This window comes from Pristiophorus japonicus, chromosome 10 (assembly GCF_044704955.1).
Source record: "Pristiophorus japonicus isolate sPriJap1 chromosome 10, sPriJap1.hap1, whole genome shotgun sequence".
Taxonomy (NCBI): domain Eukaryota; kingdom Metazoa; phylum Chordata; class Chondrichthyes; family Pristiophoridae; genus Pristiophorus; species Pristiophorus japonicus.
Window position 1 is genome coordinate 221,851,732 of NC_091986.1, and position 17,752 is coordinate 221,869,483.

The window sequence follows — 17,752 nt, forward strand, 5'->3', positions numbered from 1 at the left end:
ACACACTCACATAGGCAGGGGTCACACACACACACAGGGGCAGGGGTCACACTCACACATACAGGGGCAGGGGTCACACACACACACACACACACACAGGGGCAGGGGTCACACACACACACACACAGGGGCAGGGGTCACACTCACACATACAGGGGCAGGGGTCACACACACACACACACACATACAGGGGCAGGGGTCACACACACACACACACACACACAGGGGCAGGGGTCACACTCACACACACACACACAGGGGCAGGGGTCACACTCACACATACAGGGGCAGGGGTCACACACACACACAGGGGCAGGGGTCACACACACACACACACACACACACACAGGGGCAGGGGTCACACACACACAGGGGCAGGGGTCACACATACACACATAGGCAGGGGTCACACACACACACACACACACACACAGGGGCAGGGGTCACACTCACACACAGGGGCAGGGGTCACACACACAGGGGCAGGGGTCTCACACACAGGGGCAGGGGTCTCACACACACACACACATAGACAGGGGTCACACACACACACACAGGGGCAGGGGTCACACACACAGGGGCAGGGGTCTCACACACAGGGGCAGGGGTCTCACACACACACACACATAGACAGGGGTCACACACACACACACAGGGGCAGGGGTCACACACACAGGGGCAGGGGTCTCACACACACACACACACATAGACAGGGGTCACACACACACACACACAGAGCAGGGGTCACACACACACACACACAGGGCAGGGATCACACACACACACACACAGGGCAGGGGTCTCACACACACACACAGGGCAGGAGTCACACACACACACACCGGGACAGGGGTCACACACACACACACAGGGCAGGGGTCACACATACACAGGGGCAGGGGTCACACACACACACACAGGGCAGGGGTCACACACACACACACCGGGACAGGGGTCACACACACACACACCGGGACAGGGGTCACACACACACACACCGGGACAGGGGTCACACACACACACACACACACACACACACACAGGGCAGGGGTCACACACACTCACGGGCTGATTGTAAACGGACTCTGTGCACAGTACCCGCAGTGTTAGCCAACGATGAAAGCAGTTCGCGCGCAGCGTGTTTGAGACGCCATGTTCTCTGGCACTACACAAACGCAGCCCACGATCGGACGTTGTGTCAACGACGGGACCGTGCTGCAGGAATGTGCTGCTTTCCCAAGCCCCTTCAACAAGCAGCTCACTCGTGCCGTGTGGTGCCTGGGTTGTTGTATTTACACAATGCGGACTTTGGCCACGTGGTACTGCCTTTCAATGCAGAGGCAGGCAGAGCTGACAGCACGGCGATTCCGCCCCCAATGACACACACATCCAATCTCTGACAGCAGCCGAAGGGAAGGCCACTATCAACAGCTGCCAACACCAGGCCAGCAGCGCTGTCATGTTGACAGAAGCCGAAGAGTTTCTAAGCCGCTACGGTTCAAGGCCCTTGGCTTTGGACAGATGTCAGAGTGTTGTCAGGAAGTGTTTCTGCAGAGTGCGACTGCCTGCTGCTCTGGGATACCCAGCACGGGTAGTTGAGGTTAGGAACACAGGGCTGCTATAAGAAACCAGCTGCTTCGACAGTGCGGCACTCCCTCAGCACTGCCCCTCCGACAGTGCGGCGCTCCTCAGTAAAGCACCACCGACAGTGCGGCGCTCCCTCAGTACTGCCCCTCCGACAGTGTGGCGCTCCCTCAGTACTGCCCCTCCAACAGTGCGGCGCTCCCTCAGTACTGCCCCTCCGACAGTGCGGTATTCCCTCAGTACTGCCCTCCGACAGTGCGGCTCTCCCTCAGTACTGCACCTCCGACAGTGCGGCACTCCCTCAGAACTGCCCTCCGACAGTGCGGCTCTCCCTCAGTACTGCACCTCCGACAGTGCGGCACTCCCTCAGTACTGCCCCTCCGACAGTGCGGCACTCCCTCAGTACTGCCCTCCGACAGTGCGGCTCTCCCTCAGTACTGCACCTCCGACAGTGCGGCACTCCCTCAGTACTGCCCCTCCGACAGTGCGGCTCTCCCTCAGTACTGCACCTCCGACAGTGCGGCTCTCCCTCAGTACTGCCCCTCTGACAGTGCGGCTCTCCCTCAGTACTGCCCCTCCGACAGTGCGGCTCTCCCTCAGTACTGCCCCTCCGACAGTGCATCTCTCCCTCAGTACTGCACTTGGAATGTCAGCTTTGATTGAGATTGGAACCCATGACATTATAATTCAGCTACCCACTGAGCCATGGCTGACATTTTGCCTTGGAAAGACTATTTGGTCTTGAAACCAAATTCTAGCAGGGACAAGTGAAAACGTATATTGCTCATGCAGCAGGTCCATTATAAGCTTCGACTGACAGCAGAAAGCTCGGGTAACTGAAGCGCAATCCATGAGCTGCTTCAGGAATGCTGAGGCCCAGAAGCCTGCGACTGACTGAATCCCACTTCCCTTCTGAAGAAACGGGTAAACCTTCCCAGGGTCAGGCAGGCACTCCAGCCTCAAGCCACTCCAGCCGAAAGCAAAAGTGCTTCAGGAAAAGCCAAAGTGAGTCTGCCATGCGGGGTACAGTGGGGTGGTGCGAGACCCAGAGGTCGGGGTGGGGGGGGGAGTTCAAATCCCTGAATTGGTCACCGCCAACAGTGGAGCGATTAAAATCAGGGATGCTCAGGGGGGCAGAATTGGAGGAGCGCAGACATCTCGGCAGGTTGTGAGGCTGGAGGAGATTACAGAGATAGGGAGGGCCGAGGCTATGGAGGGATTTGTAAACAAGAAGGAGAATTTTGAAATCGAGGCATTGGTTAACCGGGAGTCAATGTAGGTCAGCGAGCACAGGGTGATGGGTGAGCGGGACTCGGTGTGAGTTAGGACACGGGGCAGCCGAGTTTTGGATGACCTCAGGTTTACGTTGGGTAGAATGTGGGAGGCCGGCCAGGAGTGCGTTGGAATAGTCAAGTCTGGAGGTAACAAAGGCACGGATGAGGGCTTCAGCAGTGGATGAGCTGAGGCAGGGGCTGGGACAGGCGATGGTACGGAGGGGGAAATAGGCGGCCTTAGTGATAACATGGCCCTCTCCCCCTCTCGCTCTCGCTACACCAAGATCGGTGTAGCACAGAAGAAGCCGCCGAGACTGAAGACCAGACAGTGACTTCCCACAGCTGAGCTGAGAAAGGAAACCGGCTGGTGAGCATGATCGAGAGTGTCCCAAGTAACCAGATATCCCAGGCCAGCTGGGTAAGGGCTCAGAGTTTTCTCAGAAGTGAAGCTTTTCAGGGCTATTCTGGGGAGGGTAATTCATTGGTGGGGGTAGAGTTAGAATCCGCCAGGGAGTTACTGCATGTAATATCAGTAAGTAACCTTTAGCCAAATTAAGTTTATCTAAGGGTTAAGTCATGGCAGGAGAGCTCAGACACATGATATGCTCCTCCTGTACTATGTGGGAAGTCAGGGACGCTTCAGGTGTCCCTGATGACTACGTGTGCGGGAAGTGTATCCATCTCTAGCTCCTGACGGACCGCAATACGGCACTGGAGCTGCGGGTGGATTCACTCTGGATGCTGAGAATGACGTGAATAGCACGTGTAACGAACTGGTCTCACCACAGGTAAAGGGTACTCAGCCAGATAGGGGATGGAAGACCAGCAGGAAGAGTAGTGCAAGGAAGGTAGTGCAGGGGAACCCTGTGGTCATCCCCCTGCAAAACAGATACACCGCTTTGGGTACTGTTGGGGAGGATGACTCATCAGGGGAGGGCAGCAGCAGCCAAGTTCATGGCACCGTGGCTGGCTTTGCTGCACAGGAGGGCAGGAAAAAGAGTGGGAGAGCGATAGTGATAGGGGATTCAATTGTAAGGGGAATAGATAGGCGTTTCTGCGGTCGCAACCGAGACTCCAGGATGGTATGTTGCCTCCCTGGTGCAAGGGTCAAGGAGCGGTTGCAGGGCATTCTGAAAAGGGAGGGTGAACAGCCAGTTGTCGTGGTGCATATAGGTACCAACGATATAGGTAAAAAATGGGATGAGGTCCTACGAGACGAATTTAAGGAGCTAGGAGCTAAATTACAAAAAAGGACCTCAAAAGTAGTAATCTCGGGATTGCTACCAGTGCCACGTGCTAGTCAGAGTAGGAATCGCAGGAGAGCTCAGATGAATACATGGCTTGAGGAGTGGTGCAGAAGGGAAGGATTCAAATTCCTGGGACATTGGAATCGGTTCTGGGGGAGGTGGGACCAGTACAAACCGGACGCTCTCCACCTGGGCAGGACCAGAACCAATGTCCTAGGGGGAGTGTTTGCTAGTGCTGTTGGGGAGGAGTTAAACTAACCTGGCAGGGGGATGGAAACCTATGCAGGGAGACAGAGGGAAGTAGAATGGGGGCAAAAGCAAAAGATAGAAAGAAGAAAAGTAAGAGTGGAGGGTAGAGAATCCCAAGGCAAAAAGCAAAAAGGGCCATATTACAGCAAAATTCTAAAGGGGCAAAGTGTGTTAAAAAGCCTGAAGGTTCTGTGCTTCAATGCGAGGAGTATTCGGAATAAGGTGGACGAATTAACTGCGCAGATAGCAGTTAACGGATATGATATAATTGGCATCACGGAGACATGGCTCCAGGGTGATCAAGGCTGGGAACTCAACATCCAGGGGTATTCAACATTTAGGAAGGATAGACAGAAAGGAAAAGGAGGTGGGGTGGCGTTGCTGGTTAAAGAGGAAATTAACGCAATAGTAAGGAGGGACATTAGCCTGGATGATGTGGAATTGGTATGGGTGGAGCTACGGAATACCAAAGGGCAGAAAACGCTGGTGGGAGTTGTGTACAGAACACCAAACAGTAGTAGTGAGGTTGGGGACAGCATCAAACAAGAAATAAGGGATGTGTGCAATAAAGATACAGCAGTAATCATGGGTGACTTTAATCTACATATTGATTGGGCTAACCAAACTGGTAGCAATGCGGTGGAGGAGGATTTCCTGGAGTGTATTAGGGATGGTTTTCTAGACCAATATGTCGAGGAGACAACTCGGGAGCTGGCCATCCTAGACTGGGTGATGTGTCATGAGAAAGGACTAATTAGCAATCTTGTTGTGCGAGACCCCTTGGGGAAGAGTGACCATAATATGGCAGAATTCTTTATTAGGGTGGAGAGTGACACAGTTAATTCAGAGACTAGGGTCCTGAACTTAAAGAAAGGTAACTTCGATGGTTTGAGGCGTGAATTGGCTAGCGTAGACTGGCAAATGATACTTAAAGGGTTGACGGTGGATAGGCAATGGCAAACATTTAAAGATCACATGGATGAACTTCAGCAATTGTACATCCCTGTCTGGAGTAAAAATAAAACGGGGAAGGTGGCTCAACCGTGGCTAACAAGGGAAATTAAGGATAGTGTTAAATCCAAGGAAGAGGCATATCAATTGGCCATAAAAAGCAGCAAACCTGAGGACTGGGAGAAATTTAGAATTCAGCAGAGGAAGACAAAAGGTTTAATTAAGAGGGGGAAAATAGAGTACGAGAAGAAGATTGCCAGGAACATAAAAACTGACTCCAAAAGCTTCCATAGATATGTGAAGAGAAAAAGATTAGTAAAGACAAACGTAGGTCCCTTGCAGTCAGATTCAGGTGAATTTATAATGGGGAACAAAGAAATGGCAGACCAATTGAACAAATACTTTGGTTCTGTCTTCACGAAGGAAGACACAAATAACCTTCCGAAAGTACTAGGGGACATTGGGTCTTGTGAGGAGGAACTGAAGGATATCCATATTAGGCGGGAACTTGTGTTAGGGAAATTGATGGGATTGAAGGCGAATAAATCCCCGGGGCCTGATAGTCTGCATCCCAGAGTACTTATGGAAGTGGCTCTAGAAATAGTGGATGCATTGGTGATCATTTTCCAACAGTCTATCGACTCGGGATCAGTTCCTATGGACTGAAGGGTAGCTAATGTAACACCACTTTTTAAAAAGGGAGGGAGAGAGAAAGCGGGTAATTATAGACCGGTTAGCCTGACATCGGTAGTGGGGAAAATGTTGGAATCAATTATTAAAGATGAAATAGCAGCGCATTTGGAAAGCAGTGACAGGATCGGTCCAAGTCAGCATGGATTTATGAAGAGGAAATCATGCTTGACAAATCTTCTGGAATTTTGTGAGGAAGTAACAAGTAGAGTGGACAAGGGAGAACCAGTGGATGTGGTGTATTTGGACTTTCAAAAGGCTTTTGACAAGGTCCCACACAAGAGATTGGTGTGCAAAATCAAAGCACATGGTATTGGGGGTAATGTACTGACGTGGATAGAGAACTGGTTGGCAGACAGGAAGCAGAGAGTCGGGATAAACGGGTCCTTTTCGGAACGGCAGCCAGAGACTAGTGGAGTGCCGCAGGGCTCAGTGCTGGGACCCCAGCTATTTACAATGATTTGGATGAAGGAATTGAGTGTAATATCTCCCAAGTTTGCAGATGACACTAAACTGGGTGGCGGTGTGAGCTGTGAGGGGGACACTAAGAGGCTGCAGGGTGACTTAGACAGATTAGGTTAGTGGACAAATGCATGGTAGATGCAGTATAATGTGGATAAATGTGAGGTTATCCACTTTGGGGACAAAAACACGAAGACAGAATATTATCTGAATGATGGCAGATTAGGAAAAACGGAGGTGCAACGAGACCTGGATGTCATGGTTCATCAATCATTGAAAGTTGGCATACAGGTACAGCAGGCGGTGAAGAAGGCAAATGGTATGTTGGCCTTCATAGCTAGGAGATTTGAGTATAGGAGCAGGGAGGTCTTACTGCAGTTGTACAGGGCCTTGGTGAGGCCTCACCTGGAATATTGTGTACAGTTTTGGTCTCCTAATCTGAGGAAGGACATTCCTGCTATTGAGGGAGTGCAGCGAAGGTTCACCAGATTGATTCCCGGGATGGCTGGACTGATATATGAGGAGAGACTGGATCAACTGGGCCTTTATACATTGGAGTTCAGAAGGATGAGAGGGGATCTCATAGAAACGTATAAGATTCTGACGGGACTGGACAGGTTAGATGCAGGAAGAATGTTCCCGATGTTGGGGAAGTCCAGAACCAGGGGACACAGTCTTAGGATAAGGGGTAAGCCATTTAGGACCGAGATGAGGAGAAACTTCTTCACTCAGAGAGTTGTTAACCTGTGGAATTCCCTGCCGCAGAGAGTTGTTGATGCCAGTTCATTGGATATATTCAAGAGGGAGTTAGATATGGCTCTTACGGTTAAGGGATCAAGGGGTATGGAGAGAAAGCAGGAAAGGGGTACTGAGGGAATGATCAGCCATGATCTTATTGAATGGTGGTGCAGGCTCGAAGGGCCGAATGGCCTAATCCTGCAACTATTTTCAATGTTTCTATGTGGTCGGACGCTCACCTCGGGCTCAAATAGGACGCCCAGGTTGCGAACAGTCTGGTTCAGCCACAGACAGTTGCCAAAGAGAGGGCTGGAGTCAGTGGCTAGGGAACGGAGTTTGTGGCGGGGACCGAAAACAATGGCTTCGGTCTTCCTCAATATTACACCGCATCCGTATATGTCCGTTTCACTTCTGCTGAGGTACGGGCGTGTGATCGATGGGCTCGGATCCGGGCGTGTGGGCGATGGGCTGGGGGTACGGGCGTGTGGGCGAGGGGCTGGGGGTACGGGCGTGTGGATGATGGGCTGGGGGTACGGGCGTGTGGGCGAGGGGCTGGGGGTACGGGCGTGTGGGCGATGGGCTGAGGGTACGGGCGTGTGATCGATGGGCTCGGGTACGGGTGTGTGGGCGAGTGGCTGGGGGTACGGGCGTGTGGATGATGGGCTGGGGGTACGGGCGTGTGGATGATGGGCTCGGGTACGGGCGTGTGGCTCAGGGTGGGGGTTGTGCCTAGGTGAGATGGATCATGGGAAAGGTCGCTCACCACCATCAGAAGGGGATGGGACACTGCCTCCCATCCTCTGGGTGCCCTGGATGGAGCTTTCCTCGCCTCTCCACAGTTTGGGGTTGGTGTTTTGTGTTGGATTGAGCAACACTTTGACAAGTCTCCCTCCCACGCCCCACCCCACTTGAATGGATGAAGCTGTAGCATTCAGTGATGTGACGAGATCAGTCAGGCGTGCTGAAACACGGTCACACGAAATGCAAATTCTCGCTGTTCCCCCAGGCGTGGAGTTAAGAACGCTTGTGCTTGGCCAGGTACCCAGAATCCACATTGAGCGCGTTACTGAGTAATTCACAGAGTCGAAATTGAGAAAGAAAGACTTGCATTTAAATAGCGCCTTTCAAGACCACTGGATGTCTCAAAGCTCTCTATAGCCAATGAAATATTTTTGGAGTGTGGTCCCTGTTGTAATGTGAGGGTAGAAATTGAGAAAGCGCCTGCGGATACAGATGGTTTTAATCTTCGAATGATAGCACAGGAGGCCATTCGGCCCATTGTGCCCGCTCTGAGAGCGATCCAATCAGTCCCACTCCCCCCGCTCTTCCTCCATAGCCCTGTGAATTTGAGCTGTTTCAAGTATTTATCGAATTCCCCATTTGAAAGTTACTATTGAATCTGCTCCCACCACCCTTTCAGGCAGCGCGTTCCCGATCACAACAACTCGCTGCGTAAAAAATACTTGCATCCCACCCTGATTTGCTATGTTGAAATCGAGACACATCACGCTATCTAACTGCTCCTCTTCCAAAATGTCAGCTGTGGGATTCCACACCTACAGCCCAAAAACACCGGGTTTGTGTGTCGATTGACTCTTGATTTTTATCTTTATATATTCTCCTTTGGCTTGGCAACCACTTGTTGTCCAATGTCTCTCTGAAGCATTGGGAACTATTTCTACATTAAAGACGCTTTATATATAATTTGGAGGGAGATCGCAATCCAGAGAGAAAGAGAGAGAGAGAGGGAGACAGAGAGAGAGAGAGAGAGAGACAGACAGAGAGAAACAGAGAGAGAGAGCGAGAGAGAGAGAGACAGAGAGACTGAGAGAGAGACAGACAGAGAGAGAGAGAGAGAGAGAGAGAGAGAGAGAGAGCGAGAGGGAGATGGAGAGGGAGAGAGAGAGAGAGAGATTCAGAGTCAGAGAGACAGAGAGCGACAGAGCGAGACAGAGAGCGAGCGACAGAGAGCGAGGGACAGAGAGCGAGGGACAGAGAGCGAGGGACAGAGAGCGAGGGACAGAGAGCGAGGGACAGAGAGCGAGGGACAGAGAGCGAGGGACAGAGATCCAGACATAAAGGAACACTACCAAGCAATATATTGATGGAGCAGATGCCCCTTTAACGAGTTAAGTTGGTGTCAGGTCAGCTGTGGCTCAGTCTCGTAGTCAGAAGGTCGTGGGTTCAAGTCCCACTCCAGAGACTTGAGCACAAAATTTGGGCTGACACTCCAGTGTAGTACTGAAGGAGCGCCGCACTGTCGGAGGGGCAGTACTGAGGGAGTGCCGCACTGTCGGAGGGGCAGTATTGAGAGAGCGCCGCACTGTCGGAGGGGCAGTACTGAGGGAGTGCCGCACTGTCGGAGGGGCAATACTGAGAGAGTGCCGCACTGTCGGAGGGGCAGTACTGAGGGAGCGCCGCACTGTCGGAGGGGTAATACTGAGGGAGTGCCGCACTGTCGGAGGGGCAGTACTGAGGGAGCGCCGCACTGTCGGAGGGGCAGTACTGAGGGAGCGCCGCACTGTCGGAAGGGCAATACTGAGGGAGTGCTGCACTCTCGGAGGGGCAGTACTGAGGGAGCCCCGCACTGTCGGAGGTGCCATCTTTCGAATGAGTCGTTAAACCGAGGCCCCCTCTGCTCTCATGGTGGACGTAAAAGATCCCACGGCACTATTTTGAAGAAGAGCAGGGGAGTTCTCCCCGGTGTCCTGGGCCAATATTTATCACTCAACCAACATCACTAAAACAGATTATCTGGTCATAATCACATTGCTGTGTGTGGGAGCTTGCTGTGCGCAGGTTGGCTGCCGCGTTTCCCACATTACAACAGTGACTACACTCCAAAAGTACTTCATTGGCTGTAAAGCGCTTTGGGACATCCTGAGGTGGTGAAAGGTGCTATAGAAATGCAAGTCTTTGAAGTCTTCTTTGAGTGAACACGTGAGTAAACCAATCTTGCAATCTGTGTAAGTCATTACTGATTGTGTGTGTTCAGGGCGGTATTGTGATATGGAGGGAGCTGTGCCCACAGTGAATCACATTTATTAAACTAGCGAGAGAACCTCCTGCATTCTGTGCCTGTGATCGCCCGCCTGTGCTCGTGTGCGTGCAGGGAACTGCGATTCATTTTACTCTTTCAACTGGCCGCCAGCAACACCCCCACGTTACTTCACAAAGTTCCAGATAGGTCTGCATTTCAATAAAATCAAAGGCCTTGCAAACAAAGATCCGTGATCCGGGGTAAGGGAACTGCAAGTGCATGCAAGCATCTATCCAAGGCCCCTTCCTGTTCCTCATCGGCACACTGCCCCTCGGCAACATCACCCGAAAACACAGCGGGTTCCACATGTAGGCCGACTACACCGAGCTGTGCCTCGCCCGAGCCCTGCACTGTCAACGTCCAGTACTGTGTGAACAGACGTTTCCTCCAACTAAATATGGGGCAGACCGAAGACATTGTTCCCAGCCACCGACTCCATCCCTGTCCCTGGCCAATGTCTCAGGCTAAACCAGACTGTTCACAACCGCGGCATCCTGTATCATCCTGAGATAGGCTCTGCGCTCCTCCAATTCTGGCCTCTTGAGCATCCCCCAATTTCCATCACTCCACCATTGTTGGCCGTGCCTTCAGCTGCCTGGGCCCTAAGCTCTGGGACTCCCTCCCTAAACCTCTCCGCCTCTCTCTCCTCCTTCAAGTCACCATTTAAAACCTACCTCTCTGACCAGGCTTTTGCTCACCTGCCCTAATATCTCCTTCTGCGGCTCGGTGTCAGAATTTGCTGACAATCGTTCCTGTGAAGCACCCTGGGACGTTTCAGGCAACGTGTTTTGGGCGTAGGTTGCAGCAGGGGGATGAAGCAGTGAGGAGACATCACTCTTCCCCACAGAGACCTGTTGGCGGGGAGGCCAGCCAACGGAACCCTGAACTGCCGCAGGTTCCCAGAGGAAAGGTCGACACTCTCACGTTCTACATAGAAACAGAACTTAGGGGCAGGAGTAGGCCATTCGGCCCTTCGAGTCTGCACCGCCATTCAATATGATCATGGCTGATCCTCTATCACAACACCATATTCCCGTCTTTTCCCCATGCCCCTTGACGCCTCCATCTAGTGCTAATAACATTTCCCCTTCAGCCAATTATTGGGATTTGATGTGGAGGGAATCTCACACTCATTGTTGGGAGTTAGATGTGGCCCTTACGGCCAAAGGCATTAAGAGCTGTTGGGGGGGGGTGCAGCGGGGGTTCACCGGACTGCTTCCCGGGATGGCGGGACTGACGTGTTGAGAGGGACTGGATCGGCTGGGCTTGTGCTCGCTGGAGTTCGGAGGGGTGGGGGGGGTGTTCCCGGTGTTGTGGGGGGTCCGGAGCCAGGGGTTGCAGTCTGGAGATGGGGGGGTGGGCCGTTTGGGACCGGGATGGGGGGAGACTTCTTCGCCTGGGGGGGGGGTGGGCCTGTGGAGTTCTCTGCCGTGGAGGGTTGTTGAGGCCAGTTCGCTAGATGTATTCGGGAATGAGTTGGATGTGGTCCTTGCTACTGGGGGGATCGGGGGTTGTGGCAGGGCCGGAATGGGGTGCTGAAGTTGCATGTTCAGCCACGATCTTATTGAATGGTGGTGCGGGCTCGGGGGGCCGAGTGGCCTGCTCCTGCACCTATTTTCCATGTTTCGATGGAACGTCCCGCTCTCACCGGATCCCCACAAAGAGCTGCACAAAGGCAGTCTCTCAGTGTGGGACACCCCGCTATCAATCGCAGCACTGGACTGTAGTAATCAATGCAAGGCCTTCTCTTCATTCACTTCCTCAGCACCTTATTGCATTCCTCAAATGCCAAAGGGACTTCACATACAATCAATTACTTGCAAGTGGAATGACTGTGTAAGCAAATACAGCTACAAGATCAGTCCCTTTCAAGTACCATCCAATTTTGTTTTAAAAGATGTTCTAAACTCTGCCACAATAGGCACTCGTGGTGAAGCATTCCGCTCTGTAATAACCCTCTGTTCTAGTGTATAAACAGTGCTGAGATAAATTACCAATTGCTAGCTTTTAAAGTGAGGCCTGTTGAGGGAGGATTGCTAACCAGGACACTGGGAGAATTCCCCTGCTCTTCCAATAGCGCCATTAAATGTAGCGCTCCCTCAGTACTGCCCCTCCGACAGTATAGCGCTCCCTCAGTACTGCCCCTCCGACAGTGCGGCACTCCCTCAGTACTGCCCCTCCGACAGTGCGGTGCTCCCTCAGTACTGCCCCTCCGACAGTGTGGCGCTCCCTCAGTACTACCCCTCCGACAGTGCGGCGCTCCCTCAGTCCTGCCCCTCCGACAGTGCGGCGCTCCCTCAGTACTGCCCCTCCGACAGTGCGGCGCTCCCTCAGTACTGCCCCTCCAACAATGCGGCACGCCTTCAGCACTGCCCCTCCGACAGTGCGGCACTCCCTCAGTATTGCCCCTCCGACAGTGCAGCACTCCCTCAGTACTGCTCCTCCGACAGTGCAGCGCTCCCTCAGTACTGCCCCTCCGACAGTGCGGCGCTCCCTCAGTACTGCCCCTCCGACAGTGCGGCGCTCTCTCAGTACTGCCCCTCCGACAGTGCGGCGCTCCCTCAGTATTGCCCCTCCGACAATGCGGTGCTCCCTCAGTATTGCCCCTCCGACAGTGCAGCACTCCCTCAGTACTGCCCCTCCGACAGTGCAGCGCTCCCTCAATACTGCCCCTCCGACAGTGCAGCGCTCCCTCAGTACTGCCCCTCCGACAGTGCGGCGCTCCCTCAGCACTGCCCCTCTGACAGTGCGGCGCTCCCTCAGTCCTGCCCCTCCGACCGTGCGGCGCTCCGTCAGTACTGTCCCTCCGACAGTGCGGCGCTCCCTCAGTCCTGCCCCTCCGACAGTGCAGCGCTCCCTCAGTCCTGCCCCTCCGACAGTGCGGTGCTCCCTCAGTACTGCAGCCAGTAATGCAGTGGACTGTAAGCTTGGATTATGGGTCTGGAGTACGGCTGGAATCCACAACCTTCTGACCCAAAAGAGTGCAAGCGTACTACCCAGTGAGCCAAGCTGACAATACTGGATACTATTGGGATAATATGGAAGGTTAGGTTTTCTATTACAACACTGGCCATGAGCACTTTGTGGATGAAGGAATAAAACACAGGTGCAATATTTACGACCGTGGCCTTGAATTTACAGCACAGGAGGTGGCCAGTCCCTGTGCCTGTTCCAGCTCTTAAACCACCGCCGTCTGCTGTAAGCCCATTGCTCCGCCCTGTCCCCATATTCAGCCTGTTCAAAACCATCATCCAAATCAGATAAATACTTGAAGGGGAAACATTTGCTGGGGAAAGAGCGGGGAGTGGGACTGATTGGATCGCTCTCTCACAAAGCCGGCACAGGAACGATGGGCCCAATGGCCTCCTCCTGTACTGTATCGCTCTAGGATTAAAACCACCTATAACACCAGAGGCTTTTCTCAATCTGCAGCTGGCCCGTGGATGGGTGGGGTAGTGGGTGTCGGAGGGGGGTTGCGATGGTGGACCTAATCTGTGGGGGGAGGGTGGGTATCTGACCCACGCTGGGGGAGGGGGGGGGGAGGACCCTGAGCCGGGCTGGGGGGGGGGGGGGAGGAGGACCCTGAGCCGGGCTGGGGTGGGGGGGGGGGAGGACCCTGACCCGGGCTGGGGGGGGGGGGGGGGGAGGACCCTGACCCGGGCTGGGGGGGGGGGGGGGGAGGACCCTGAGCCAGGCTTGGGGGGGTGGGGGGGGATGACCCTGAGCCAGGCTGGGGAGGGGGTGGGGGGGGAGGACCCTGAGTCGGGTTGGGGGGGGGGGAGTGGGGGGGAGGACCCTGAGCCGGGTTGGGGGGGGGGGGGGAGATGACACTGACCCGGGCTGGGGTGGGGGGGGGGTGGGGGAAGGTGGGGCGGAGGACCCTGAGCCGGGCTGGGGGGGGGGTGGGGGGGAGGACCCTGAGCCGGGCTGGGGGGTGGGGGAGGACCCTGAGCCGGGCTGGGGGGGGGTGGAGGACCCTGAGCCGGGCTGGGGAGGGGGTGGGGGGGAAGACCCTGAGCCGGGCTGGGGGGAGGGGGGGGGGGAGGACCCTGACCCGGGCTGGGGGGGGCGGGGGGAGGACCCTGAGCCGGGCTGGGGGGGGGGGGGAAGGACCCTGAGCCGGGCTGGGGGGGGGGAAGGACCCTGAGCCGGGCTGGGGGGGGGGGGAGGACCCTGACCCGGGCTGGGGGGAGGACCCTGAGCCGGGCTGGGGGGGGGGGAGGACCCTGAGCCGGGCTGGGGGGAGGGGGGGAGGACCCTGAGCCGGGCTGGGGGGGGGGGGGGGGAGGACCCTGAGCCGGGCTGGGGGGGGGGAAGGACCCTGAGCCGGGCTGGGGGGGGGGGGGGAGGACCCTGACCCGGGCTGGGGGGAGGACCCTGAGCCGGGCTGGGGGGGGGGGGGGGGAGGACCCTGAGCCGGGCTGGGGGGGGGGGGGAGGACCCTGACCCGGGCTGGGGGGAGGACCCTGAGCCGGGCTGGGGGGGGGGGAGGACCCTGAGCCGGGCTGGGGGGAGGGGGGGAGGACCCTGAGCCGGGCTGGGGGGGGGGGGGGGGGGAGGACCCTGAGCCGGGCTGGGGGGGGGGAAGGACCCTGAGCCGGGCTGGGGGGGGGGGGGGAGGACCCTGACCCGGGCTGGGGGGAGGACCCTGAGCCGGGCTGGGGGGGGGGGGGGGGGGAGGACCCTGAGCCGGGCTGGGGGGAGGGGGGGAGGACCCTGAGCCGGGCTGGGGGGAGGGGGGAGGACCCTGAGCCGGGCTGGGGGGGGGGGGGGGGGGAGGACCCTGAGCCGGGCTGGGGGGAGGACCCTGAGCCGGGCTGGGGGGGGCGGGGGGAGGACCCTGAGCCGGGCTGGGAAGGGGGGGAGGACCCTGAGCCGGGCTGGGGGGGGGGGGGGAGGACCCTGAGCCGGGCTGGGGGGGGGGGAGGACCCTGACCCGGGCTGGGGGGAGGACCCTGAGCCGGGCTGGGGGGAGGACCCTGAGCCTTGCTGGGGGGAGGGGGGGGAAGGTGGGGGGGGAGGACCCTGAGCCGGGCTGGGGGGGGGGGGGGGAGGACCCTGAGCCGGGCTGGGGAGGGGGTGGGGGGGGGAGGACCCTGAGCCGGGTTGGCGGGGGGGGTGGGGGGGAGGACCCTGAGCCGGGCTGGGGAGGGGGTGGGGGGGGAGGACCCTGAGCCGGGTTGGGGAGGGGGTGGGGGGAGGTGGGGGGGAGGACCCTGACCCGGGCTGGGGGGGGGGGGAGGTGGGGGGGATGACCCTGACCCGCGCTGGGCGAGCCGCTATATACGCACCTTGGCATGTCGTGTCCGTTTATGTGCAGCTTGCGGAAGTGCTCTTCATACTGTGGTAACTCGACATAGTTGATGAGCCACTCGATCACTTCCTCTCCTGTCCAGTTAAACACTGCGAGGGGGAAAGAGGAACACATGATTAGGGGCTGACCCGAGCCCTGCACCGTCTGTGTGCAGACAGAGATCGCACCATGTGACGGAACTCCCACCATCGGCCCGCAAGGCTGCACACAGACACAGCTCGCACTGCCGCAGTGACTGCAGCGATCGACGCAATTAAACCCCATCCCAGTCCACCGGAGGGCTGTCGTTCACCGGGGTGCTGTTTCTATACTCAACCGCCAGTGAGGGGCTGGGTGAGAAAATTGCAGACTGCCCAGACCGAGCGATCCATTGACTCTGATCACAGAACAGCCACTGCGAGAGGGGGTGAAACCTCACTCCGTGCGTGTGGTCCCGTGAGCAGCTCGCCCCACACAGTGTCCAGGTAAGGCACAATAACCAGCAAGCTCACACTCGGGTTTCCTTGGATAGAACTGGAGAATGGTCATTTCAATACAACTGGGATAAAGCACAACTGAAACCAAGCAACTCTAGAACCAGGGGATACAGTCTCAGGGATAAGGGGGTTGGACATTTAGGACTGAGATGAGGAGGAATTTCTTCACTCAGAGGGAGGTGAATCTTTGGAATTCTCTGCCCCAGAGGGCTGTGGGGGCTCAGTCGTTGAGTATATTCAAGGCCGAGGTAGATAGATTTTTGGACTCTGGGGGAATCGAGGGATTATGGGGATCGGGCGGGAAAGTGGAGTTGAGGTCGATGATCAGCCGTGATCTCATTGGATGGTGGAGCAGGCTCGAGGGGCCGAATGGCCAACTCCTGCTCCTGTTTCCTACGTTATGTATGTACAAGTGTACAATGTGAATGCAGATGAGCCCGTGTGCTCTGCGATAATGTCGCTGTGCCGGACCTGGTGACAAAGACCCTGCATGTCCCTATCCCAGGAAGTACACAATGAGGAGGTGTCAGGGGGGATGTGTGCGCCTATGCCCGGCCCTCGAGCTGGGGCGGGGATGTATAATCGGGTAACGGGACATCACGTGGTGTCTCGGCCGCTGAGCGGAGTGCGGGACGACATGTCGCCCAGCAGTTCGGGCCTGCCTTTACCTTCCGAGCTCTTCCACGATTTCCACAGGTCCTCCACGCTGATCAGCTTGTCGCCACCGTGGAACGTGCTGTGCTTCGCTGCTGCGTCCTGATAGTTCAAGTCTTCTCGCAAAAACTACCAGAAAAAAACGCCGATGTTAACGATCAACGGGGCTGCACACACTCCATATTCACGTCAGCTTAACATAGGAACATAAGAAATAGGAGCAGGAGTCGGCCATTCGGCCCCTCGAGCCTGCTCCGCCATTCAATAAGATCATGGCTGATCCGATCATGGACTCAGCTCCACTTCCCCGCCCGCTCCCCTTAACCCCGTATTGGTTAAGAAACTGCCTATTTCCGTCTTAAACTTATTCAATGTCCCAGCTTCCACAGCTCTCTGAGGCAGTGAATTCCACAGATTTACAACCCTCTGAGAGAAGAAATTTCTCCTCATCTCAGTTTTAAATGGGTGGCCCCCTTATTCTAAGATCATGCCCCCTAGTTCTAGTCTCCCCCATCAGTGGAAACATCCTCTCTGCATCCACCTTGTCAAGCCCCCTCATAATCTTATACCTTTCAATAAGATCACCTCTCATTCTTCTGAATTCCAATGAGTAGAGGCCCAACCTACTCAACCTTTCCTCATAAGTCAACACCCTCATCCCCGGGATCAACCGAGTGAACCTTCTCTGAACTGCCTCCAAAACAAGTATATCCTTTCGTAAATATGGAAAGCAAAACTGCACGCAGTACTCCAGGTGTATCCTCACCAATATCCTTTATACTCCATCCCCTTTGCAATAAAGGTCAAGATTCTATTGGCCTTCCCGATCACTTACTGTACCTGCATACTAACCTTTTGTATTTCATGCACAAGTACCCCCAGGTCCCTCTGTACTGCGGCACTTTGCAATCTTTCTCTATTTAAATAATAACTTGCTCTTTGGTTTTTTTCTGCCAAAGTGCATGACCTCACACTTTTTGCCCACTCACTTAGCCTGTCTATGTCCTTTTGCAGATTTTTTGTATCCTCCTCACACATTGCTTTTCCTCCCATCTTTGTATCGTCAGCAAACT

The 17,752-nt window shown here is 55.7% G+C and overlaps 1 protein-coding gene across 12 annotated transcripts in view; it reads right to left on the reverse strand.

The window, feature by feature from the left end:
- The window catches only part of stim1b (stromal interaction molecule 1b), a 238,353-nt gene that overhangs the window by 96,900 nt on the left and 123,701 nt on the right, over window positions 1-17,752 (reverse strand). For all 12 annotated transcript variants that reach the window (XR_011595711.1, XM_070892617.1, XM_070892623.1 and 9 more), the window contains 2 exons: window positions 16,694-16,808; window positions 15,527-15,638 (listed from right to left, as the gene is read on the reverse strand). Coding sequence is in view for 11 of the 12 variants with exons in the window: in XM_070892617.1 (XP_070748718.1) it covers window positions 15,527-15,638; window positions 16,694-16,808 (227 nt within the window). In the remaining variant the exon portion in view is untranslated. The remainder of the gene's footprint in view (window positions 1-15,526; window positions 15,639-16,693; window positions 16,809-17,752) is intronic.